Below are 27,096 nucleotides of genomic sequence, written 5' to 3' on the forward strand. Positions count from 1 at the left end.
TAAGTGCCCTTCCTACGCGTCGGGAAGGGTCTCCCGCTCCGGCTTCGCGTTAGCCGCGGGTGGCACTTCCCAAGCAGGGCTCTGTGGGGGTACCGGGGCCGCTGTCCGCAGCGGGAGCCCAGGGTCTCCGACCCGGCCCCGGTCCGCAGCGGGAGCCCGGGGCCGGCGGGGCGGGGCGGGAAATGGCGGCGGAAGGCGCTGCCCGGCCCCTGCATCATGTGACGGGGCGCCAAGATGGCGGCCTTCCCCTGGTGAGGCTGCGGGGCCGTGGGCCGGGATGCTGGGCGCTGCCTGCCCCGCTCCCGGCCCCGAGGCGGCGGTGCGGGTGGGCAGAGGCGGGGAGCGGGCTGTGGGGTGCCGCGGCCGTGTGAGAGGGGCAGCCGTCATCTCGGCGCCCGTCAGAGCCGGGGGGCTGAGGTGGGGGAAGCTCGGGGAGCGCCCAGGCGTGCCGGGGAGGGAAGCCGCTGCCCAGGGGGAGCTGCGGCGCTGGGGAAGCCTCACCTTCGCGAGGCGTAAGCGCTCGCTGCGCCCGGTGTGGCTCGGAGCTGCTCGGCCGGAGGGGACTGGAACCTCGGCGAGCGGCGGGAGGGAGCTGGGGCGCTGGGGCCGGCGGCTCCGCTGGCTGTGACAGCCGTCCGGCGGCTCTCATGGCGGCTGTCTGCAGAAATGTGAAGATACAGCTCAGATGTATAACAGCACGTTTTGCATTAAGCTCTGTGGAGTGCCGGGGCGGTGGTACAGCTCCGCACCGTGTTGCGTGGGGCTCTCACGCAGGAGCGGGCCCTCGGGGTTCTGTGCGAGGCGGCTGAGGACCAGAGGCGATGCCGGGAGGGGACGGCCGCCGCTCTCCGCGCACTGGCGGGTGCTTATTTTGTCTTAAAAGCAAGGAGGTTGCCATGGGTGGGCTGACGTTGGGTCTGACCTGCCCTCGCCGTGGTGGTTGCGGTGCGTGCCCTCCCTGCCGCGGCCGGGCGGTGGCACTGTGGTCTGGCAGCGAGCGGCCGCTTCTGCACAACGCGCCAGGCGACGTTCCGGACAGGAGATTGAACTTTGTTAGCGCGGTGTGTCTTCTGTTAGTCGTCTTTCGCAGGCTCTTGAGCAGTAGCTGCGGCGTTTTAGGGGTATAAACGGGAGAGGCAGTGTCAGCTTCATGCAGTAATTCTACCAGGAAAACTTGGTGTGCAGCTGAGGAAGTTGCACTGTGTGAGAGACGGAATGACTTACTGTCTGGTTTTTGTCATGGAACGGAAGGGTAAAACAGGCCCTCTGACAATAAAGGAAACTATATTTACAGTTCATTTTCCTTCAAACTTGTTTACAAATGAGCTGCCTTTCTGTTTGTGGAAGACTTGCTTTCCTGAGGCTGCTGTTCTTCTAACACATTGAACATCATCTATCTTCCAGGTTTTCATGTGCCTGGTGGGTTATAGTCATGAGGCAAATAGAAATCGAACCTAATGTGGAATCGTGAGCATCAATTAGTGCTAATTAGAGCATTAGGATGACAAAGTTTCCCTCATATATACATTATGGTGCTGAAACTCATCTGTCTTACTCTTCACATTATTAATATATGAGTGAACTTTAATATTTAATAAAACGTGGAAATAAGTGGTGAATTTAAAAGTCATTGTTAATGAAATCAATGTTTTATGAAAACGCCAGAGTTCTGCCTTTTAAAATATATTCACTGGGATATGAAATACTTTAAAACCTGAGTTGATGTAGCTGATACAGTTTGAGAGTGTAAGGCAGCTCTGACACATTAGCTGTCTTTTGGAACTCTTGGTACTTTGCAGTTGTTTTGGTGAAGTCTCTGTGAGAGGTCAGTGGCCTCACAGAAGCTGAAAGGAATAAATGTGGCTGCAACTTACGAGTTTTTAGCAGTACCAAAAACACAGTGAAACCGTAAGGACCGAAGCCACAAAGCAGAACAGTAGGGATGCTGGTAAGTTCATTTTTAAGTAATACAGCACTGAGATAGCAGTCTAAGTGTGTCTGGTAACACTGATGCAGAGGCAGCCCTGGAGAAATAATAAACCAGAGTAAAATGCTTCAATGCATGGGGTTTTTTTCCTATAGTTTGGAAGATAACATCATTCAGAGGAATGCTCCCTATTTTTAAACAATGCTGGATAATAGTTTTTAAAAGGTGTTAAAAAGTTTTATCTAAATAGAGATATTTTGTTGAGTTCATGTTTAATACACAATCTATAATAGGTACATTCACACTTGTGGGGTGCACTTCCTTGTATCAGCAATACCAATATATGTGTAGTGTTGTAAAGAGACTCTTCCACTTTACATATCTTGCTTTGTGCTCCCTGTAAGCTTTCTGAAGCCCTTGCTTTAGGATCAGCACTGTCTCTGCAAGTGCTGTATGCCTGGAAGGTGTCATGTCCCAAAAAGGGGAGGTGTGGAGTGCAGGCTTGTTCTGCTGTGCTGGGGCAGGTTGTGTGCTGAACCTGGAGCAAGAGGGAGGCATTTGGGTTTGTAAAGTGGGCTGGGTGCTGGAAGAGCTTCAGTAACTTAGGGGTCACGGTTAACTTAAGGAAGTACAGCAGTCCCAGGAAGAAAGATCATTTACCAGGAGGACAGAAAAAAGTCGTCAGTCTGGCAAGTGCTGAAGGTGTGGGGTGGCAGCAATTGCAGTGTTGCTCATATGTGAAAAAAAGCTGAAACTCACTGTTAAAACAGCACCTGCAAGCAGGGCTGTATCCTGCAGTAAGCACTGGGGATGAAACCCTGACTTGGCCTGAGTCTTGTTTTTATTTACTATCGGAAGTTGGTTGTGCTGCTGTGGCCAAGAAAAGAATGCTTAATCTCCTTTCCCTAGAGAGTAAGTGGAACATAGTATCAGAGCAAGCTTGAACTAGTCCCCTGTATTAGCTGTGTTACAGGCTGTCTTATCACTTGAATAGCTGCGTTGTAAATGTACTTTTTAAAGACTTATTTCCAGGGTGAGCAGCTCTTCTTCATTCCCACGTGTGTTTTAGACATGTCTACTCGCGCTGCCATGCCTTGCATTATAATTAGAGTAATTGATTGTGGTCTGAGAGTGACATCTTTCTTCACTACTGGTTTGCAAATACTTGTAAAGGAGAGGTACAGAAATACTGACAGAACTGGCAACAGGCTAATAGAAATGTTACAATTAGGCAGCCAGAAAGAGTTCAAAAGTTTTTTTCACCTAAGTGCTAATTAACCCATGAAGCACATGAGCAAGGAGAGTCATTGAATCATGGGACAATAGTAAATCAAAGAAATAGTAAATCATGTGTAAAGAAAAGGAGATGGGGATGAAGGAAACAAAAGGAATAAGCACTGTGGATTTCACTGGACTCTTTCAGTGACTCATTAGATGTCAAAGCTGCTTCTTGAAGTAGCACAACCATAAATTAAACTCATTCTTAGTATTTATTTTAAATTAATCTGTTTTTGGGGGAGTAGGTAGTATATATAGAAGAACAGGCTGCTTGGCACTGCTGAAATTCTTCCTAATGAGTTAGGTCTCTGAGTAGGAATGGAATTCTTTGGAAGTTTGAATTAGTTTTTGTGGGAGAGATGTGGATTATACGGAGGGAATGCTGTTTGTTAGGTGTCTGATTAAAGAAACCTTTGTGTGTCCACTGAGTTTACTCATTTGGTTAAGACCTTAGCGTGTACTGTGAATGTTCTCAGAATCTTGTTTCAAAGAATAAAAAAGAAATGAAGAAATTGTGGAGGGTAGAATGCAGAGAAAACCTTGTCAAAGGATTTTTTCTAGATTTTACTCAAACCTTTTCCTGCCTTAGCACTTAACTATTGGTACTGCTAAGGGAAGGTAGGATGTAGCAGCTACAATGGTTGTTTTGGGAAGCAACTGTCATAAGTATTTTTGTGAGCTGAGGTTTTAATTTCCCCGTTTAACCATTACTGCTACTCCAGACAATTAAAAGGAATTAATTTCATATATTGATGTGTTGTCAGAGATGTTAGAAAGCATTTGTAATTCTTAAGTCTCTTTTGAAATTGTCAGCTGGTGCTAGTCAGGGAAATTTTAATCCCCCTTTTTTGCCTTCCTACACTGTCAAACTTGCTTTAAAAGCCTTTTAAAGTAGAAGTTTATATTTAAGCAAGTGGAACCAGGATGAATGGTCTGTTCTGTAGAAGAGCAGTGTCTTTAAACTGCAATTGCCTAATAAGTGTGTGGTGTTGTTAGTTCCTAGTGGCGATGTTGTTTTACTCACTTTCATTTCTATTTTTTGCTGGAGTCAAGTCTCTTTTTTTCAATTGGAGATGGAGACCATAGTTCTCACAGTTGTCCCTGAATATCAAATTCAAAATAAAACCTGAAATGTGTGTATTTTTGTGATTTATTTCACTTAATGGCTTACTTAAGTTTCATAGGGAAGACAAGTCTTTTATACAAGGACTTATCCACAGTGAAAGTGTGTGAGTACTGGTAGTTGGGTTTTTTTTTCTTATAATTTGACTTCTGTAACTTGTTATGAGTACAGTGAAAGGATAGAAGTAGATTTCTCAGGGAAGAGCTTTGCAGCTTTGCAGTCCGTCCTTATATCTGTGCATGATGGCTTTGACCTCTTCCCTCTTTTTTTCACACTTTTTCTTTCGCTCTGACTATTCAGTCCAAAATATGTGTTTAGTAATCTCCACCAGGCTGTGGCACATACAAAAGCTTGTTTAAATTGCCCTTTTGATGTCCTGTGGAATGCAAGAGAATCCAGCCGTAGAAGCAGCAAACAGTTGAAAGGAAAATGTCTTCAGTTCTAGTTTATGTATCTCAGTAGAGTGAAACGTTGATCTTTACATTGACTTATTTTTCAACATACATGTATTTTTCTTAATTGTCCTGAATCTGTATAGATGTAGGATAAGTTTCTCTGTTCATCACTATGTGATTATTTATGTGCATGTGTACTTTCCCTTACCTCTCACTTTTTAAGGCACGCGAGATCAAGAAACTATGTTTCAGAATCTGAAGCATGCAAACTGGAACCTGTACCCTTGGATTTTGGGGATTACCATCCGCTGAAACCCATTATGGTGAGTTTCTCTTTGTGCTTTTGGAAAATGAATGTGAATTAAAGCTGTTTCCTCTTCTTACTGCCACTCCTTTCAAATTAAAAAGCTCTGAAGTTGGTGATAATACTAGCTAAGTTGTTTTCTGTGTAAGTGGCCTGTTATTTTAGAGGCATCAAAGTTCATTCTGTTGTTTGTCCTTTACAGAAATTTGCAAGTGCTGACTCCTTCTGACTAATATAGCATTTCAACTTGTGGGTTTTCTTGGTTGCATTAAATGCTGAATAATGAATAAGTTTAAAATCAAATTGTTTTGTTACAAACAACCTGCATAATTGCTGATGTAAGATTTGGTTTTGGGTTAACTTCCAGTCAGCTGTATGCTTTAAAACATTTATCATTTCTTGAATGTATGTATGAGAGGCTTTTAAAAATATGGATGTACAAAAAAAATCCAGCTTCACAGGGATGATAGCCATACAGTAAATAAATGATAAATGGACAGCAGCTTCTACTCAGGAAGGTCAGTAGGGAGATAATAGAGAGACTTTAAGAGTAGATTTGATGTTTCTGTCTTGAATATTCTACAAGAAATTAGAGATGATACTGACAGAGGAAATCAAATAGCAAGAAAGAGGCTGTAGGAGAGGGAGGAAAACAAAAAGAGGAGGAGTACTAGAAAGAAATTTACAATGGTTGTTCTTATAGTTCTTTAGACACATAATTTTCAGGAAGAAAAAAGTTATGGAAATGCTAGTACAGAGTGCCTCCAGATTCAGGGGTAAAAGCTGTGCTTCAATTCATAATACTGATTCTGAAGAGTTTCTTGTAGGTGAGGCCTTGCTTTCATTGCAACAGCACAATTTATGTAGTACATGTTTTGATGATTTACTACAAAAACAGAGGGAAATTTGTTTAGTAGTTTTGAATTTTTCTTTCAGGTTACTGAGTCCAAGACCAAGAAAATGAACCGGAAAGGAAGCACATCTTCTACCTCTTCTTCTTCTTCTAGTTCTGTGATGGATCCATTGAGCAGTGTGTTGGATGGTACCGATCCCTTGTCATTATTTGCAGCAGCTGCAGATCCTGTGACAGCTACTACTGCCATGGTAAGTACCATGGAGATAACTGCACTGGAGAGCAGTTATCTCAACTAAATAAAATGTAAAAACCTCAAACAAACTAGTACTCCCCCCAAAACCACAAAGCCAACCCTGGATAAAATATATTTGTCACATGAGTTTGGAGGTTAATGCAATTAGAAAATAGACTGTATTAGGAGAATATTCTTTTTTATTTACCTCTTTTATGTTGACATTTAAGTATGAATTGTTGGCTTTTTTAATATTGTAACTTTGGATCAGTAAGCACTTGAAATGTTAAACTGACTTTTATTAGCCATCTCTTGTTTTTCCTCCAGAATTGTATTTAACATTTGCACCCTTACTCCCCCACAGGACAGTACACGCAAGAAACGGGATAAAGATGACAGCTCAGCAGTAGGAAGTGACTTTGAACCCTGGTCGAGCAAACGTGGGGACATCCTTGCTAGATACACAACAACAGAGAAGCTTTCTATTGTAAGTGGCAGCTTCTTCAGTTTTATTTCTTTGTACTAGACCTTTAGTAGCTTTGGGATGTTGCTATTTTTAATTTTGATTTCAAATTATTTAGAAAACTGATTTTCTAAATGTCAGTTTTAATATTGTAGAAATCTGTGCCACAAGCTTTCACTCACAGTGGTTGTTTTTGAGCTGAGTCCAAAAGCCTGTTGATACTGAAAGCCATCACTTTGTCTTTTTGTAGCAATACAAATAACTTCTGGTCTTCTGCCTACTTCTAAACAATTAGAGGCTTAATTAGCAGTGTAATTACCCTGTGCATTCTTAGAATGCTAATGAGCACATGTTTTCTAAAAGTCTGCTTTTTTTGCTTCTTCCTTAGAATCTGTATATGGGATCTGAGAAAGGTAAGCAGTTCTTTTATATCTAGCACTAACAAGTTTTGCTTGAGGCAGGTTGCAGTGACAAGTTTGTGCTCAAGAACAGCTGAGATGTGATTTCCCTTCCTCCTCCCATTCTGACATACAATTGGATCCATGGGGGTTGGTTTTGTAAGGCTGCTGCTGGATTTTTACTTAAAATAATTACTGAAGACAAACCACTCAACCACCTTGTCTTGTGCGCCGTGTAGACTAAGAAATTTGTGACTGTGTTGTGGAAGGACATAGAATTGCTGCGTCTCACTGCAACTTAAAACTTTCTTCCATTTAAAGTGAGCAATGATACTTTGAGGATCATGTTTATCAACTCTTCTGCTTGCTGGAAGGGAAAGCAAACAAGTCCCTTGGGAACTTGTTCAGTTTTTCTCTTCACATGAAAGTGAAATTATTTCAACTGTATGCTGAGTGTTCAAAAAAGAACCAAATGTTAAATATTTTATCGATTTCTAGCAAAGCAAAGCTGGCCTAAATAGTCACAGCTGATTGCAGTAAACCAAAATTGCTATGTGTGAGTAAATGTGCAGCATTTCAGCTTCTGCAAAACAAAAAAATAAAGAAATACTTTTTAAAAATTATTGTGGTCAAACACTGGAAGAAGATGTCCAGAGTGGGTGCAAAATCTTTCTCCTCAGGTACTGTGAAGTTGACTGGATGTAAAACAGAATTGGACCTGCAGTGAGAGTTGGACACAGACCACTATAGTGCTTTGCTTTTAGTTTTTTTTTCCTTCTGTCCAGTGGTTCTTTCCATACCAGCAAAACATACAAGAAAAATCCATTTATAATCAGTTTTGTTAATGTCATTCCCTGTTCAAAGTGAATAAACTGTAGGTATGTTTAAATGTGTGTCTTCAGGAACAGCCACCAAACAGATCAAACCACTTACCTTCTGTCATAGAAACTGACTAGTTATCTGAGTCTGTCAGGCCCCTTCAGGTTTGTTTCCCTTCAGAAGTCCAAGTGTTTAAATGTCAAACAAACTCAAATGTGTGATTCTTTACAGGAAAACCTACAACTACTGGCTCAGCAGTTTCTGAAAAAGTGAGGACAAGGTTAGAAGAACTGGATGATCTGGAAGAGGTGAGAAAGTTTCCTGATCTCATTACATCACCATTTTAGAAGTGAATTATATTTGTGAAAAACAATGTTTTATGAAACCTTTTAAGAAAATCCTCATTCTGCATGTGCTTATGGAGTATTTAGACAAAGATACACTTACCATGAGTTCCAGCTGAATCATGTTTTTGTTTCACTAGAAATTGAGATTGAAAAATTCACCTGATCTACTGATGTTGTTTTACTTTGGCACTGTGTATGGTCTGCAGCTGCTGTAAAACTTCATGGACCTTAATATCAGTCAACATCTGATAATTTGTTTTGCTCCAGTTGCAGAAGCGGAATACTATCTGCTTGAGCTTAAAGTTACATTTATGTGCTTGATAGAAAAACCGAGCGCTCAAGGTATTTCTCAAAATGCAATGTTTTACTGTGCAAAGATGAGGTGTTCCATAACTTCCCTGGAACCTGAATCTGTGAGGCATTTCTAGGCACTCCATTTTGAGTAATGTTTTGAAACCTTTGCCTATTAACTGACTTCAGATTGCCTATTGCCTGAGGCAGCACAGTTCTAACAGTTGCATGTCACAAATAAAGGATTGGATATTTTTAGGAGAAAAATAAAGTACCCTTTAACATAATGGAAAAGGATAACCCTGTGTGAAACTAATTATGTTTGTGTTTTGTCTCTTTATCCTTGGTTGTTTTTATTGATGGTTGTTTTTAGACTTTCCTATTATGAAATCTGTTCTGTGATGCAACTTATGAAACTCATAAAACTAGTCCTGAGGGTATTTTTTAATGTTGCTCATACTTCTGTTGAAGGCTATTTCAGAGCCACCTTCTGATTCTTCTAAACACGTTTATAGTCACTTTATTCCTGTGCCAGTTTCTTTCTAGAGCTTAAATCATTATTTCTGCATTTAGTGTTTCCCTAGTTTATTCTTGATATGCAATGTTTTTGTAAGGTCTGTAAGATCTTCTGGAACAAGAATCACAAGAATGCTCCAGTACTGTGTATGCAATGAAGATAGATTTATTTTCTTACTGAAGATGAAGCATAGATGCATTTTCTTACTGAGGGTTGAAGCATAGCCAGATCTTTCTTGCTGTCAACAAATTTCTTTGGACCTTGCTGGCAAAAGATTTAATTTCTCTCTAGTAGTACTTGTACAGAATTACTTATATAGTGTTAGAATTACAGAATTACATGTAGTGTTAGTGTATAATTGTACCCCAAGTACAATACCACTGAAATAGCCCAGCATTTCTGATCTCAGGGACAACTTTGGTTACCACCATATATGTCTCTTGAAAACCAAACCAAAGCAGCTGTGATGCATTCCTGTGCCAAACACCTGCAGTGTTGGTGCTGCAAAAGTAAGAAGGGAAAATTAGGTAATTCTGTCTTAAATTTTGTGGGTTCCCCCCAGTGATTGGCACTGTCCTTCCTTATCTTCCTCTCTTAATAAATAGACTTGTGTTTTCTTGCCAGGGGTCACAGAAGGAGCTGTTGAATTTGACTCAGCAGGATTACATGAACCGAATTGAAGAACTGAACCAATCTTTGAAGGATGCTTGGTCCTCTGATCAGAAAGTAAAAGCTCTGAAAATAGTCATCCAGGTCAGTTGTCCATCTTTGCTCTGTACAGTTTGGTGGTGTGGCTTGTCCAATTTCTTTTTTGGGGAAAGGAGGGTTTCTGTTATTTTTCTACTATTCTGTTCTTCACTGAAACTCATTTCTTTCAGAGTTTTATGACTTCTGCCAACAGCTGGATTTTCAGCTTTGTTGTTATATATTGGTTTTGACTGGGATATGTGGGATGGAATTCTCAGTAAGGAGAGTGGCCAAATAACAGATGTGGAAATTTTACTGCTTAGAGATAATTAGAAAAAAAATAACATGTAGTGATATCAACTCCTTCTAGGACATATAATTTCCCATTCTTTCCTCGTCTTCCTCTGCCTTCTTGCTCCCATCCCAGATAATACCAGAATGGTTTTTTGAACACCCATGTTTCTTCCCATCCAGACTTACTAAGGCAACTGAATAATCCGATTTAGGATCTTAGCAAAGTACAGAAAACAACTATAGATTTTTAAAGTGTTTGTGAGGTTTGTGGTTTTATTTTGTTGTTTAAACTTCTGCACAGTCTTCCTCTGGCTCATTTGGGGTGATGGCCTGTGAGAGAGGCAGGGGAAGAGGACAATTAAATGAGCCTTTGTTTGGCTTGGCCTTTTAAAAAAGCCCAGAGGCAGAGTGCATAAGAGGACAGAGGAGATAATGACATCCTTAAAAGCTGTAAAACTGATGTAATGCTAATAGTCATCAAGTAGGGTTATATCAAGTCAGAATTTTTTTTTCTCATGCTGGATGCTCTTGTGAAAACTGCTTGCAGTAATTTCAGTTTAAATTGTGGTAAAGACAATGAAGGAAATGAAACACAAATGAAGGGAGATCAGAAAATTATATGTGATCTAGGGTGACTAATGCTCTATTATAACACTATGAAATCAGCACTATTATTCTTTTACAAAAAGAAATCCATATGTAGCATTGTGAAGTATGAATTATCTTAGTGAAAGAGGATACAATATTAAAAGTCCAGGGGAGGAGAAAAGAGACATAGATGCACTGTATTAATACATATATAATGTATTAAAACATACATGTGTATTGCATTAATAAATCTATATGCAGTGTCAATCTATGCGTTAATACTTTCATATATTCTTTTACAAATGGTTTCACAAATGACTGAAATAATGTAGATTCTAAGATGGGATTTGGTGTGTTCTTTTAGGAAAGTGTATTAAGACTGCATATGTTTAGCTCTTAAAGTGTCTGAGTGTCGTTCACTTTGCGCTCAAACTTTATGCTGCAGATGCTCGTTGTTGACTGAAGACTGGGTAAGAGTGAAACAGGTGTTTAGGTAATTAACATGAATAAAAAGCCTTTCCTAAAGGAGACTAGGTAACTAATGACAATTCTATGCTTATACAGCAGTATAGGGTAGAACCTTGACTGATCTTTCCTTGTTATGGTTCTTCCTGGTAAATAACATATTTTTAAGAGTGTTGTATCCTCTTCAAGAGCTAAACAATGTTCTTGGCTTCAGGCTTTGATTATGTACATAGTCTATCATTATTAGTAGCACATACTGGTTAGTGTGCAATGGGAGGAGTAAGTTTGGCCTTTTTCTGGTTATTTTCAGCAATGTATACTAGGCTGGAAAAAGCAATTTAAATTCAAATGCTGGAATTATCTTGATTTAAGAACTACTGATGAAGCTACACAAGGTCTTTCATTTGGACTTTGAGGATGGAAGCTCCATTCTCTGTATTAGAATTTTACAGAGCCTGAAGTGCAGGAAGAGTTCTGGTTATTCAAGTAGGGTCTGAGTTTATAACTTGAATTCTTCAAGTGTCTTTTTGCAAGATACTTTACTTGTCAAGATGGAGTAAGCTAAGCTACTTAGAGTAAGCCAATAAGTAATCAAGTAAGTTGATTATGTATGAGAGCTCTAAGAAAAGTGGTAAGTAAGTGTTTATGGTGTGTGTAGGTCCTAAACAGCTACTGAATTACCTTTCTTTGAAGATGACTGACTTAGCACATAGTAGAGAAGATTCTGCTTTGGTTGTAAGATGTGAATGCTCTCACCTGTCTTTTTGGTACACTCTTTAAGTTCCTCCCTGAAGAATAGAGCAAAAAGACTAAATGTGCCCCTCGTTTAAGCATGTTCAAGTGTTATTATTTTCTTGTTTAAACAGAGCAGTCTTGTGGGATATCAGACTGCCTCCTGGATCTTTGGAATGTAATGATAACTTAAACTTTGTTCCATCTCCTGATGAAGGAGAGAGAGGGACAGATATCACTGTACTTGTCAGTCTTAAATAGAGACTGGAGAAGACTTGTGGTCAAAGGCTGTGTTTTACTCACGTAGGGAGGAAATGTCTCTTTCCCATCAGTCATTTACATGTTTTCTTCAGGTGGAAGTTGATTCTTTGTGCCAAAGTTTTTGACTGTGATTTTTGTCTGGTAGTTTTTGCACCATCTTGGAAAACAAAGTATAGCTTAATTAACTGTCTTTAAAATATATTCATTGCTACTGTGTATCTCGTATTCTTATGATAAATAGTTCCTATCTGAACTTGCACCCAGCAATGCTAGAACTAAGTTGACTAGTATGATTTCATATGTGACTGAACCAGCCATCATTATAGCCCAGCTGCCATGGTCATGCTCAGGGTTGTCTATGGGTGATGATTACAGATTCCTCCCTGGAGCTGACTGTGGGCTACCTGCCATTTTGGAAGATGTTTGAACTGGTTATGTGAGCCCGTTAGCTAAACTTTGAAAATTGTTTCTTAATTTAGTCTACATCAGATTTTGCATTTGCATGTTTAGAAGTATGTTGAGAAACTGAAAAAATGCCCTTTAAAAAGTTTGTTTACAAAGGAAGTGCCTTTTTATGCTTCTGGGAGAGAAAATGTCTTGTGTGAACAAATGCACAGATCTGCATGGTCAGCTGAAATTCTGCATTGTAGATTAACTTGTATCTGTGAGTGGCTCAGCTGGAAATGAAAAATAACCTGAAAACTACAAAGACTTCCATGACATGTTATGTTACATGTTCTTGTGCCTTTTGCTGGATAGTTAGTTGGTTCTTTCCATCTGTAGATTCTCATCTTTTCCAGCCTATCTGGAGTAAAAACGCTTAACTTACATTGTCCTCTAAAAATGTTTCTTTGTTTTTTCCCTTCTAGTGTTCTAAGCTTCTTTCAGACACAACAGTCATCCAGTTTTATCCAAGTAAATTTGTTCTAATTACAGATATCCTTGATACTTTTGGTAAGTATGTAATGTGCCAGATTCACTACACAATTGTTAAAAAGATGAAGATATTTTTTGTAATGTTAGAAAACATCAAAGTTATCCCAAATGTGCTGAATTGACTGTAAGTTTTAACACTGACCTTCTGCAACATAAACATTTGGGCACTAGTGGTATAAACACAGTATATAATTGTTAAAAATCTCTTGTGACTGAAGTTTTTAAAATAAAAATATTTACGTTTGTAGTTCTATGCTTTTGTCTCTTAGGGAATATGTAGAGGAAAACCTTGGGAAAAATCACAGTCTCTTCACTTTGAAGAAAATATTTTGGTTTTGAGAGCTTCTTGACTTAGGATTTACTTCTGTTTCTGTTTGAAGAATAGAACTCAGAAAGGTTTTTTATGCGAATAGGAGCTACGAAGTGATCAAAATGTAGTTACTGAATTTTTTAATCTGTTTTTATAATTTAAAAATGATCTTTTAAATGAAATTGTCACCCACTTCATGTGATTCTCTTGTTTTTCTGCCGTGTTATCGGAAAGATTTACAATGGCATTCAATGTTGAAGGGTATTTTCATGTTTAGCAGGATATGCCATGACACAGATCCAATTGTTTTTTCAGGTCTTTCTTACTCTTTGTGCTCTTTCCTACTCATTGAAAGCTGTAAGATAACATAATATCCAAACTCAGCAAATACTGGACACCAGCTGTCCTTTCCTGGCCTGGAGGAAATCTGACCTGTGTGATACGTCTGCACTTAAGGGAGCCAAATCATTTTTTTAATAGCGTGTGAAGTGCTAAATTCAGACTCAACTTTTCAACCTCACTAGAGGGCAGTACAGTGTCAGTGTTCTAGGAGGTTTCTTCCAGCTAATTTCATTGTAAGTTGGAGAGGGAACCTTTGTATCAACGTTTTGTGTTTTACAGTTTGTTATGGATGATTTTTTTTACAGGGAAGCTAGTGTATGAAAGAATTCTGTCAATGTGCATGGACAGTCACATCTCTTTGCCAGGTAACTTTGTGTTTGTTTCTTCTGTGCCCCTGGAAAAGAAATCATGTCTAAACTAACTTGAGAAAGGTTAAACAGGACTTGTGCTGCACTGTCTCCTGTGGAAAAAAGTTCTGATTTGAATCCTGTAATTTTTAAACAGAGTAAATTCCATTGCTTATAGCTTAGTCACACTGTTTATGCAGGTTTACATTTCAATATACCTAAGGTATAAGAAAATGTGCTTGTGGCTTTGATGTTACTAAACATAAACTGTCTCTTTCTGAGACTTGAAGTCACAAAGTGTTATATGTAGTAGAGGGAGAATTAAACATGAATTCTCAAATTAGATGAAGGAAGACATTTTTACCTTTCTTAGTGTACAGTGTTTTCTGAAAGTACTACATTTTAATTGCTTAAAGTTAATGGCACAAATTTAGCAAAGCTGAGAGTCTCAGGTTTTGGTAAGTAGATGCTTTTGTCGCTACACTGGGAATTTGATAGTTTTGCTTCAATTTTGGGAAGACTTTTGGAAGAAGCAGCAGGCTGTCATTGAGTTAGTGATCAGTTTACTAGGATAGCACAATCTTTCTAACCTGGGCCCCTTTAATTTTTTCAGTTGAAGGTCCAATAAAATGTAGGAGTCTAATTCAACATTTACAGCACAAATGTATATGGAGGAATCAGTTTAAGAAGGAAGGCACCAAAACATTCAGTGGAAATACATACATTTCCATGCAATTTGGAGTGTATTAAGTACATGTCCTTGAAGTATAAAACATTCTTACTCTATAGTTGACAATGCACCGGTAGGTTGCAGTTAAATCCATAGGATTTGAGCCCAAATTTTGAAACTAACAAGTATTTACATTTGAAGTCACACAGAATCATAGAATGGTAGGGGTTGGAAGGGACCTTTAGAATTCATCTAGTCCAACCCCCCTGGCTTCACACCTTCCCTGGGGTATATTGCCCTATGACATTCACCTTTCAAATACTTGTAAGTATTAATGAGGTCCCCCCTCAGTCAGCTCAGAAAATATTGAAGATAAATTTGATTGTTGCAGATCTGACAAACTGTTCTTATATACATTATTGAAGGCAGGCACTTCCTGTAGCACATCGTGATTACTGGTCACAGTTACCTACTTTCTGGAGAGCCAAGCACAAGTGTCTAGAGGCATTTCTGATGAGAGGTCCCAAGCAGCTGTAATAGTGAGAGGTGGAAGGCAAAGTATGATGCACTTGTTGTGCACAGCAGTGTGAACCCCCAGGAATTTCGGGACCAAGCTCCATGCTCATCCTGTGGAAAGCAAGTGAGACCAAGCTGGATGAGAAAATTTAGACTTGGAAGCTGGAAGCTTTCTTGTGGAGGAGGAGCTTCTCCCTTCTTGAGGGCAGAGATGAGAGAGCACCAGTATTTTGAAACTGTTCCACAAGGAACTTACAAGCAGACATTCAATGCAGAAACTGCATGTGTAGCTTTATTACAGAGGGACCCATCCTTTCCAGCCATCTGGGTTGATCCCAAGAAGCCTATTTTTGCCTTCTGTTCCAGGCAATCTAGAGAAAGAGAGGCCAGTTAGCCGTGCAACTGCATGCCTGCCTGACCAGAGCTCTGTCCCCCTAACCCATCTGTTCCACCCCAGGGTGGCAGCTGACAGCTGACACACATTGTGCCAGAGCTCACGAGGAGTGAACACTGCATTGTAGTGTTAGATGTTTAGCTTACAAAGCCAAGTTTTCTGTCAGTGTTTAATATCTCATTGCAATGTAGTTTTAAATTATGTTCTTTAAGAATCATATCATAGAATTGTATTGTCCTTTTAAGGTAGAATTGGGGTGCTTAAATCTCTTTTCTATAGTCTGCATTTGTTACACAGTCATGCACATGTATTTGCTGTAGATTCCTTATATATACATTTACAATTTGTGCTTTGAGTGGGAGGCAGAGGTTAGGTTTCTAAGTAGCAGGTCTGAGATTAGCTTCAAGTGCTTGACTTCAACTTCTGACATGCTGCTTAATTGAAGATGAGAGCTCCAGTTACCTCTTCTTGCTGTCTGTGAACTCAGCTCTTACTGCTGCACCACAGAGCTGAGAAGCAATGTATTGCCTAGATTATTATGGTGTGCCTAATTTTTTTATTGAAAGAGAATCCAATTTAAAACCTAGAATGAAAAGCAACTTGTTTCCAGAAAGGATGTCACTATTTTTGGTTTTGGTTTTTTTTCCCCCAGATAATTTTTCTCCAGACAGTGTTAATGATACAGCTAAAGAAACCTGCTTAAACTGGTTTTTCAAGATTGCTTCGATTAGAGAACTCATTCCCAGATTGTATCCTTGTCAAATGAGACTCTCAGAGTGTGTCTGCAAGTTTTTCATAGACTTTTCCAAAAATGAGCATGTTTGTTTCAATAAAACCCACAGCAATCTGATATTTATACTGACATTGTTTTGTTTGTTTCAGGCTGTATGTTTTGAATTTGATTTCAAGCCCTCTTTCATAATGAACAGTGCTGAGTTATTGGCTGCAAGCAGCATGGCTGTGGTAAAGCAGAGTTGCGTGGAAACTTTTGAAACAATAAAGATCTTGTAGATAAATTGTAAAAGTCAAAGTGTAGCGAAATTAATTACAGAAGGCCTTGAAATAGTTTGTTCAATATGTATTCAGTATATAAGTTTGATCTTCTGTTTTTAAATGACATGCATCTTAGTTTTGTTCCTTAACTTGGCTTCATTTTAGTTATGTGGAAGCAGCAATACTGAAGTGCAATAAGTTCCTATCCAAAACGTAAGAATAAATGTTAAGTATGGGAAGGAAGTGAATGGGCAGACTTACAAATGAATTGAAGGAGTTAAGCATGCAAATTCTGTGATTAATGCTGGATAGGGTCTCAGTAGACCTGAGAACAAGCAGTACTGAGAGGTTTTAGAGTTTTTAGTAGAAATGCCTTGGAAAGATTCAAGGTGATCAAGGATGCAATTTAAGATGCAGTAGTGCTTGCCATTTGGGACTGGATGTATAACTGTGACATCAGGAGTCTGCAAAGCAAAAACCAGTGGCTTCAGATGGTGGAAGGAGGACCAAGATTGTTGAGATGAGGAACGTGACAAAAATACAGGGAAAATACTGATATGTCACATTGCTAGAGACAGAATTGGAGAAACAGGTTAGGAACAATGAGCCATTATCTATTGAAAATCACGATATAAGCTTCATGTGTTGTTAAACAGTGTCAGTTGCTGAGCTGAAAACGTTCCTTCACATGTAATCATCCTTTTTCAGTTGTATTTTGAAATAAGTGTTGTAAGCCAAATTACCACTGTAATGACAACTTCATTATCCTTAAAAAGCTGTTCTTTTACTGGAATTGATGGGCCTCATCTCCAGGCACCAGGACAGCTCTGTCAAAAACGACCTGTGGGAAAATGAGACATACAGGGAGTTCTGCCAGTTCTGCTTTAAGCAGCTGCTTTCTTCCCATTGAATTACAGCCTTTCTATAGCTCTACTGTTCCTCTATAGAGGAGTTTTTGAGTTGGGCTTGTCTTTCACAGGCCAAGCATCCAGCCTGGCTATCTGCACTACCCCTAATGCCAAACACTACCATTTGAGTACAATGTATGTGTTTCTAGACGCATAACATTTTACTTCTGAAAGAAAGTTTTGTGCTAATAATGCATCTCCTTTAATAGGTGTTTCTGTAACTCTTGCTCAGTTGTCAGCCTACAGGGCAGCTACTGAAGTTATCCACAGGTGATATAATTTCTGTTATTGATTGTTAAATCTCCTTTTCATTTCTGGAAATTCTTACCAGGGGGATTTCGGAATGTCTCCCGCGCTTAACGTCTATGATTAGAGGCATTGGAGATCCACTGGTTGCAGTCTATGCAAGAGCATACCTTTGCAGGGTAGGCTATTATTTAACCCTTCACATCTGGATCAAAGATTTGCTGCAGTTGCTCTGCAGTGTTTTTACCTGAAGTAGTCATCAGCCTATCTCTTCCTTCTAATAAACCAAACCATAAATTTTCTCTTTTAGTTTTAGTCATTTGGAGTCTTTCTTTAAGTGTTTGTAAGAAAGATAATTTTATGTGCTAGTTTTTTGTCTTCAGGCACCTAAGTGGAAGGAGAGTTTGGACTTTGAGACTACATGCTGTTGTCTGGTTGCTGGTTTCATTGCTAATTGCTGCTTTGCATAGTTAATATATGCACTTTCCCTGTGTTTATCTTTCTCCTCCTACTGTTGGAGTGCATGTGGCAGGCAGAGGACTAGCAAGCTTGCTAGTCCTTGGCAGAGGAGCCACTTGGTAAAGTGTTCAGACAGTGGATTTTTGTGTGACTATGTTCTTACCCTCATCTCCTCCAGCAGTTACCTTAAATAGATCAGCCAAGATAAACTTTTTCAAGAAGAGACCCTTTAAAACGATTTTAAAAAGTCATCCATTAGTGGAAAAATATGTGAAATACATTTTTGAAGTCCCAGCAAAGATTTCAGCTGTAATTGGAAAATGGTAGGGCTGCTAATGAGCAATACTTGAATGAAATCAGCTGCCATTATGCAACAGATTTGTTCAGTGTTGATAGATCTGTTATTTTTGAATAAACTGTTCAATGTGCTTGAGGCATGCTTTTCAGGGGTGTCCATAGGAATTCCTGCATCTCCAAGTAATTGCTAATCTCTGGTTTACTCCTGATAGATGAGCTGCTTAGTTTATCTGAATCTTAAAATACAGTAATTCCTGCATTTTTGTTACAGCTCAATCATTCTTGCTACATAATGCAAAGTTTCTGAAGGTTTTTTAGGGAACAGTTTGTGTGCATGGTCTAACTTTTACTGCTCCTGATACAGTGAAGAGATGCATAATCATAGAGCAGTTAGGACTAATAATCTAGTAGTAGTAATTGCAATTATATAGTAAGGAAGGTCTTAGAATGCTCCTTTTTTGTCCACAAAAATGATTCTTGGAAAATGTTCTTGGAATAAAATACCAACTGTTAAAATACTGACTTATATTTACCTGGAATGGAATATATGTAGTCTTCTATATCCCAGCTACTGACATTATATTAATACTGTCACAGTGAAGATAACAAAAGAGATTTATTTTCTTTAAAGAATATAAATTCTGGACTAGGAAACCTGTAGTATTGACATAAATGATATCTAAAGTCACTACATAGTCAAATCTGTGAATAAAACTTGCAGGAAACAAAATAATCAGATCTTTTAAACAGTAAGGTGATGCATTTTTCTTTAGCCTCCTGATTTGAGAGGAAGTGATATATAAAGAGAAGTGATAAATGACTGGCTTGAGTCTGTGTGAGGTACTTCTGCTTTGTGATGAAGTCAGCTAGAATTGCATTTGCTCAGGAATCCCAGAAACTCAGACCTCCAGGTTTGTTTGAAGAGGGGAACCTTAAGCTGTTGAGATGGATTTGTTTGTTTTTGTGTGTGTTTTTAAGTCTGATCTGTTACTAACTTCTCACTTCTGCATCTTTTTCGTTTAATATTTTTGGTCTGTTATAGAAAACAGTCCTATAGGGTTTATGCAGTTCCAACTTTACTATGTAGGCCTTGTGTTTGTGCATCACTGTGTGTAATTTATCATTCTTTTATCTATATCTGTGTATACATTCAGATTTTTCATTTAGGTCCTTGCTTCATTCTGTCCACAGAATAAATACACATAATTTTAAGCAATTTCTGAACTTTGGCTGACTTTTTAGGTATTCTTCACTGTAGTCTCTCTGCATACAATGAATAAAGGCTGTTGCAGTGCACACACTGGGGTAGACATTGATTTCCTTGCTGCTTGGAGAACTCTGTTTAAATACAGCTGTGACGGCTTCAGGGTAGTTGTTGTTGGGCATTACTATAGTAGTAAGCAAGGGAATAATCAATCAAAAGCATGTGATTCAATGCTATTTGTTGATTTGATGTGTGTGACTAGGTGTAATCATCTAAAAAATGCATTCTTTTCTTACGGTTGAGTGAGAATCACGGGTGACAGATGCAGATAAATCTTCCTCTTTCTTTTCGTACAGGTTGGGATGGAAGTGGCACCACAACTCAAAGAAAGCCTTAATAAAAATTTCTTTGACTTTCTTCTAACATTTAAACAAGTAAGCAAGTAAGCTTTAATTCACAAAATCACATAAATACACTCCTTAACTAAACTACTGCATACTTTTAAAAGATCTTTGAAGTTCTTAAATCTGGATTTAGGGATGTTCCTGTACTCAGATACAGTATGGGACATTTTATATACACTCTGGTAAGGTGAAACTGCTGTATTCAGCATGATCCCATACTTTAATATATGTTATGAGCTTGATATTTTTTCCCAGCATGCAAGGAGTGCTTCAGAATACCTGTATGTCTTTGTGATCTTGTCTGTTGTTGTTTCCATTCATACACAAACTTTGTCCAGTTTATCATAGCTCCTGTTAAATACTTTTTCAAAGCAACATGTTTTTGTCTTTTACAGATCCATGGGGATACAGTTCAGAATCAGCTGGTAGTACAGTGTGTGGAGATTCCTTTGTATTTGACTCTATATTCTCCTGCTATAGACTGGATTTTACAGTGTATTGCATACCGTGCTCCTGAAGTAAGTAAGCGTGGTAGTGCTCGATACTAGAGGAAGTGTTGGGGTGAAGAGTTAATTTTGACTGTTAAATAACCCCCTCAGTCAGTACTTCCATGAATGTGAAAGCGAGTATAAAGAGCTTAGATGCAACTAAGATGTCTGTTTCCCTCTTCTGTACAGGAGAAATGTTTGAGTTGGGCTGCTTTAAATTGATAGGCAGTGTTCCTGTTTTTTTCCTGCTGCTCTTTAGATAGTTTAATCTTTATTTCCCATTTTCATTAGTTTCTTCTGCCATACAGATAGAAAAATGATTGTAGCAAATTGTAGCTTTGTCATTGCTTAACATAGTCAACAGGCTATTTTAGTCTCAGTCAATCTGTTTTGCATTCTGTGGCAGAGAGTTGGTAATCTTCACCTTTGCTGCTAGAGATAATTGACCTGGCTGGCAAATAGTAATTATTTGAGTGAAGGATTGCAAATTTGGCTTCCATAAAATGGTCATTTTGATTAAAATTCTACTGTACCTATTCCAGTAAGTGTGTTTCATGTTGTATTACACCATTTGTAAACACAGGATAAGACAGGATTATTGGAATGTATTGGATAGGTAATTAAAACAGCTTTTAGTAGACTTCACTACAGTAATTAAATCTGAATTTATTTGCAGAGTGTCTACTCACTAATTTTAATAAGTGATCCTTCCAGGTTCTGCTTACTGAGATGATGGAGAGATGCAAAAAATTGGGGAATAAGTAAGTACTGCACAATGTAGAAGACATGAGTCTGTAATAAGTGCCTGTGAGTCCCTGTAATAAAATTCTCTCTCTCTCTCTCTTGAAAGTGCTTTCTGGATGCACAGTGTACATTTTGTTCTCCCAGTAGATTACTAAATCATGATTATGAACATCTATTTTCCAGAGATGGAATTCTAAAATATGGTAGATTATTTATAGAGCAAAAGTTAAATTAATTAACTTAGTTGCTGCATTTTGGCTCCTAAGCCAAGGTTTAGGATACGTAATATGTTCTCCAACAGACATGTCTCTGCTGGTTGTGCTTCACTTTTCTGTTTTCCTCCTCTGCCTTCCCCTTAGTCTCCACTGGCTACAGTCAGCCCATACATGCATTTTGCAGCTGACACCTTGGGAAGATGTTAGTATTTAGACAATTGCTTTTTTCAACATGAAAATTAGTGTCCCAAAAATCTCCTAGAAGTCTGTGTGCAGACTAATCTGCTTCAGTGACTAGTTCAGGAAGATGACCTGAAAGTTTTGGATGTACTTTTTGAGTTGTGTGAATGCAATTTGGCCTGTTGATGAGCTAATCTCAGTTCCTGTTATTAGGTAGGTAGGCTGAGTTCTGTGAAAGCTTTCAGCTACTTACCTATTTTTGTTTTCTAATTTGCTTTGCACGGTCCAATTCTGCAGTGACTGAGGAACTAAAATATGTTAGTCACTTAGATGAGGAATGCCAGTGGTAGGATTCTGTGACTGAGCTAAGGAGTGTGGGGAAGGTGTGATTTTAAAAAAATGTGATGTGAACATGCTGAAAATGCTGTATCACAGTGTATCACATGGAGCAAAAGGATCTGTGTACCCTGCTGCATTAATTATTCTGTATAGGTGTTGACTTGTTTTATGGAACTTATTTTTAAATCACATTTTAGCATCTCTTGTTGTAAAGGTGGGCCAGGTCCTTCCTCTTTGTGCCTGTTTGCTCTTGGAAGGAATGACAGAATGTTGAGGGTTATCCAGGGTGATTGTTTTTTAAAGAAATGGTTTTGGAATGTGTCTTTTTTTTTAATGGGAAGTTGAATAAGCTGGTTTAGATGATCTATAAAGCCACGAGTGTTTTCTTTTAAAGCAGAGTTCTGTGCTTTTATGTCTTCTCATGACTGTCAAAATATTACAGAGCAAGAGGCATCAGTATATAAATCTTTAAATAATCTCAGTACGTTCCATGAACTACATTGGAACCATCTAAGTGAAAAGTGACAGCCTACTTCTCTGTATTGCAAAGCACATACCTACTGAACTGGAAGTACTTGTCTAATGAGAAAATGCAAATTCCAGTCAAATTGCAATGAGACCACTAATGCTCAGTCAGAAACACAGAGGATACTGGGCTATTTTAAGCACTCTGTAGAATTTCCCTCAAGGTAAACTGTCTGTTTCAGGCTACTGAAGGACACACTGTTTTATGAAGCAGTTTCTCTGCTAACTCACGGCTGAGTTTACCCAAAGGATTTGCCTTTGGAATGATACTAGATTTTGTTTCTTATGTTTGCATAATAGTAGCAGTAAACTGGGGTTTACAGTAACACGAGTTCACTCTTCCAACACTAACTTTGGCTTGATAGTAATACAATATGGGTCTGAGTGGTTAATCATAAATATCTAAATATGTCATTGCCAATTGGCATATGATAATGACTCTTTGAGTGTATTTTAATTCTAATAAATATAGCTGCTAGAAATCTGACTTTCATGACAGACATATATTTTAATTCAGTGAGAAAAACTTCAATAGAGATTTGCCCTGCCAAAATATACTCTGAACTGTAGCTAAAAAGAAAGAGTAAGCTTCTAAATGTGTCAACTACTCCTGGTTTACTTAATGTTTCTAGTAAACTTGGGTAAAATGATGACTTTAAAAAACCCCGATTGGAACAAGTATTCTACAGGCTAGTTAGCTTTGCCTTATATGATGGCTTAATGTTTTCTTGTTTTGCTTATGCACTATGAATCCTCTTCACTGCAAGCTCAATTTGTAAAAGTTTCTTCTTCCTTATCCCTTAAAAAAATAGAATAGAGGCTGGACAATTGTTAGTTTAAGAAGGTCAGGTGAATGTAAAAGAAGGGACAACAGCATTTGAGTTGTTGTTGAGGTGTATTGATTTGTGTTCTGTTCATTGTAGTGCTTTGCTGTTGAATTCAGTAATGTCAGCATTCAGAGCAGAGTTTATCGCTGCAAGATCTATGGACTTCATTGGCATGATTAAAGAGTGTGATGAATCTGGATTCCCAAAGGTAACTTTTTGTATATAATTTGTATTAATTCCTGTTCATTGTGTGTCAGAGTTCTTTGTACTCTTCAGTTGCCTACATAACTTCTAACTCTTTTAAAAACAGAAGGTGGTTTGATCCAAAAAATCTTTCTGCACAGTGTATCTGCTAGAGCAGTGTTGGGCAGACATGCATCTTCTGGTTTTAATTTACAATTTCTCATTAACTTTCAGCATCTCCTCTTTCGCTCCTTGGGCTTAAACTTGGCATTGGCTGATCCTCCTGAGAATGATCGCCTTCAAATATTAAATGAAGCCTGGAAAGTAATAACAAAGCTGAAGAACCCTCAGGTGAGTTGTGGTCCTTTCTATTTCACTACTGATTCTGTGTGTAAGACAAAATTGTAGCCAGTTGTTCAGTAAGCATGTGCTTACTATGACACGGTTTACCTTTTCTAGGCACACACAGTTGCCAAAAAGTATGATGCCTAGTAATATCTTCATATGATTCCTGCTTTTCTGGGCTGTACTTGTGGATGACTTAATTCTACATAACATATTTTTCATAAGCAACTGTTGAGGTTTGCTATTAGTGTTACATCTTTAGGTCTGCGTGAGTCTTATCTCAGGAATTAATTCTTTTAAGTGTGATTGTTGCAAATGTATTTCTCATAACCTCATATAAACATTGGTAATCATAAGACATGTATTTCTAGGATTATATCAACTGTGCTGAAGTGTGGGTGGAATATACCTGCAGACATTTTACGGTATGTGAAAATTACGTTGTTTCCTTTGAAAGTTTTCTGGTGCAGACTAAGAGGCTGTATTGCAGTTGGGTATTAAAAATGGAAAGCTATGACTGTTCAATATAAGCGTGTAGGACTTCAGTAGTGAATGAAAAAATGTATTTCCTTTCATGAAAGATAAATAGAGACAAAAGATGCAGCTCTGAAGGCATCTTCACTGCTCCTCAGAAATTGATATTTCTTATCTTTATTTTAATGGCAGATGGACTAGTTTAAATAAGGATTTACTGGAGCTATGGCTAAAGTTCCTGGCTTAACTAGAACACTGTGAAAGCTGATGCTTTGGCAAATGGAAAGAAATGATCCAACTGGTTTTCGGTGGCTTGATTTATGTGCAGATTTCATTACTGTATTTTGTAATGTTGTTTTTTGCTCCACAGAAGCGAGAGGTCAATACAGTTTTGGCTGATGTTATCAAACACATGACTCCTGATCGAGCATTTGAAGATGCTTACCCACAGGTAAAGAAATTGTTTTACCAAATCTTTCAAAATCTAAATATGCATTTTCTTAGATTGAATTAATTCTTAAATATTATTTATGTATTTTACCACAAAAGAATGATTTCTAAACACTGGCTATAATTTAGGAAGCCTTTTGGAACCTCCTTTTTTCCCTGCACATCCGTCTTTCAGTTCAAAGAAATGCTAATTATGTATTTAGAAATAGCAATAGTTAACTCCTGCATCGACAGTGATGTTCTGCCGAAGAAAATTAACAATGATGGCAGGCTGTTTAAACAGAAGTAAACTATAAAACAATCCATCTATACTTGGCATTGTTAAGGCTTTAGTGAATTACCCTGTCCAGCTCTTGACTGCATGCCAGGTGAGATATGGATTAGTTGAACGGGTTGTAAAAGAATGTTTTTGTGGTCACCTGAAGGGTAGATAAAGTGGCTCCAGAAGAAGATTTAACAACTGTTTTGTCTTTTTGGTTTGTTTATTTGAGGTTTATTTTTTTCAGTCTAGAAAGCTCAAGGACATGTAGACTATAAATTGGAAAAATCTGCCTAACTGTAAAAAGTAAAGAACAAATGAAGCCTGGGCAGGCTGGTCAGCCTCTCCTTGCATGACTTCTGAAGAGCATGTTAGAAAAACATCTGTTAGGAACAGCATTGTTGTAGCTGATCCTGCTTTGTAGAAGGAAATTACATGCTTGAAGTGCCTTCCAACCCAGTTTTCTATGATTAACTAATGAACAATTTCTGGTGTTGACAGTCTTAATTTAACTTCTATTACAATAATTTTCCCTTTTTTATTTTTTCCCCTCCCTCTAGCTACAGTCTATTATTCAGAAAGTTATCACCTACATCTATGACTTCTCTCTGCTTTTTTCAGTGGTAAGTGATACTCTAATACATTTTTAAGAACTGTTTTGCACTGTTTCTGCCAAACAATTTACTTGACTTAGATATTTAGATTGTTCACCAGCTCACATAGTGAGAGGACTTTTTGTCAAGTAGATAAGTGCAGAAATGTTTTGAAAGCTCTCTGTTGCTTGCTACGGAAATATTCATTGTTCTAATTCGAGTTTTTTGATTCCTTAGGCTATCAGAGTCTCTAGGTTGGTTTGTTGCTATGGCATAATCGTGACAACTAATGGCAAATAAACCACCATTGATTTGTGTGTATGTTTGTGCAACTGCTGATAGCTGTTTCTATGCTATAATAGATACTTAACATGCTCTGTTATGGGACTCGAGTTTGACAGTGAAACAAAGTGAAACTTGGAAAGCCCGGAGACTGTGTATGAGGCAGAGAAAAAGGAACAAAGATAGCAGGTGTCAAAATACTGAAATCAATTGAAGAGGAAAATTCAAGACAGACCCAGTGAATTTGAAGTCAGACCTTGTTCAGAAGTTGCTCAGATAGTTCCAAAAAACTTAACCCTTGCTGTATTCTTGATGTAATACAGAAGCCTACGAACCTCAACCTTTATCTTTGAAGAAAAGTTCAATATCTTGGACCTTGGATACATGCAAAACAATTGCTGACATTTATTTGTTTTAATAGCCTACTTTTTATTCTCATAGATGTCTGAATTTGTGATGAACTTAAGCTGTTTCCAGCATATGATTGCTTTTAGAAATGACAACATTTGATTCAAACAGTTTTGTGTTTCATTCTGAATCTCTGCAATCAAGAAACTGATACATCTCTTACCCATTGGTGCTTTTGCATTTGTTCCACTCTTTCATCTTTTAGGATGGAATTACTATCTTCAGAAAAAGATTAGAATAATTTTAACTAAAGCAGCTATGATTATAAAACTTATCCAAAATCTTTATTGGTTGAGTCTGTTCCTTGTAAAATAACTAATTTTACTTGTTTATGTTTTTGTACTTTCAGGAGAAATTCTTGCCATTTCTGGATATGTTCCAGAAGGAAAATGTTAGAGTGGAGGTTTGCAAGTGCATTATGGAATCATTTATTAAGTAAGTGGGTAATACTGGGACTAAATACACTCTGGAGGGTCTGGGGAATGTATTGAAAGATTGCTTGGGAAGATGAGTCAGTGAAGGTGTTCCAGGCTGTGGGGAAAAATATTAATATATACCAGTTTTCTTTATCTATTTGTTGACTGTTTATCTGTTCACAAAGAAAGCTGAACTTGAAGAAATAATATTGATACTGTGGATTAACAGAATAGTTGTTTTATGAGCTTTTTCAAATTTATGTAGCCTTAGTTTATGAAATGTATTTCATGTTCCAGCTCATGTGGCAGCACAGAATCTTGGTACGTTGGAGGAAGAGAGATGATCTCTTGTTAGAAGCTCCATT

General features: G+C 38.3%; 2 protein-coding genes across 6 annotated transcripts in view; one reads left to right on the top strand and one right to left on the bottom strand.

Annotated features, from left to right (window-relative positions):
* Window positions 1-125: 125 nt before the first annotated feature.
* LOC133625094 (uncharacterized) lies at window positions 126-868 on the bottom strand. Its single transcript, XM_061992023.1, has 2 exons — window positions 750-868; window positions 126-658 (listed from the first exon to the last, which is right to left on the bottom strand). Exon 2 carries the CDS (start codon window positions 647-649, stop codon window positions 215-217), a length of 435 nt encoding a protein of 144 aa, XP_061848007.1. The 5' UTR covers window positions 650-658; window positions 750-868; the 3' UTR covers window positions 126-214.
* Window positions 213-27,096, top strand: part of VPS35L (VPS35 endosomal protein sorting factor like) — a 56,193-nt gene continuing 29,309 nt past the window's right edge. For 2 of the 5 annotated variants that reach the window (XM_061992007.1, XM_061992009.1), the window contains exons 1-21: window positions 461-862; window positions 4,947-5,046; window positions 5,964-6,131; window positions 6,480-6,602; window positions 6,967-6,991; window positions 8,027-8,103; window positions 9,575-9,703; window positions 12,847-12,931; window positions 13,871-13,930; window positions 16,145-16,241; window positions 16,651-16,698; window positions 17,725-17,818; window positions 19,956-20,033; window positions 20,399-20,521; window positions 21,206-21,252; window positions 23,418-23,529; window positions 23,739-23,855; window positions 24,221-24,274; window positions 24,694-24,774; window positions 25,593-25,655; window positions 26,665-26,750. In XM_061992007.1, coding sequence (XP_061847991.1) covers window positions 822-862; window positions 4,947-5,046; window positions 5,964-6,131; window positions 6,480-6,602; window positions 6,967-6,991; window positions 8,027-8,103; window positions 9,575-9,703; window positions 12,847-12,931; window positions 13,871-13,930; window positions 16,145-16,241; window positions 16,651-16,698; window positions 17,725-17,818; window positions 19,956-20,033; window positions 20,399-20,521; window positions 21,206-21,252; window positions 23,418-23,529; window positions 23,739-23,855; window positions 24,221-24,274; window positions 24,694-24,774; window positions 25,593-25,655; window positions 26,665-26,750 — 1,808 coding nt within the window. In that variant the 5' untranslated portion in view covers window positions 461-821. Of the gene's footprint in view, window positions 252-460; window positions 1,949-4,946; window positions 5,047-5,963; window positions 6,132-6,479; window positions 6,603-6,966; window positions 6,992-8,026; window positions 8,104-9,574; window positions 9,704-12,846; window positions 12,932-13,870; window positions 13,931-16,144; window positions 16,242-16,650; window positions 16,699-17,724; window positions 17,819-19,955; window positions 20,034-20,398; window positions 20,522-21,205; window positions 21,253-23,417; window positions 23,530-23,738; window positions 23,856-24,220; window positions 24,275-24,693; window positions 24,775-25,592; window positions 25,656-26,664; window positions 26,751-27,096 lie in introns of those variants that run through there. The other 3 variants (XM_061992008.1, XM_061992010.1, XM_061992011.1) reach the window with 3 other exon arrangements.

The sequence above is a fragment of the Colius striatus genome, chromosome 3, assembly GCF_028858725.1.
Source record: "Colius striatus isolate bColStr4 chromosome 3, bColStr4.1.hap1, whole genome shotgun sequence".
Classification (NCBI taxonomy): Eukaryota; Metazoa; Chordata; class Aves; order Coliiformes; family Coliidae; genus Colius; species Colius striatus.

Coding starts and splice junctions, on each gene's coding strand:
- LOC133625094 (XM_061992023.1), bottom strand. CDS start 649: ATGAGAGCCGCCGGACGGCTGTCACAGCCAGCGGAGCCGCCGGCCCCA.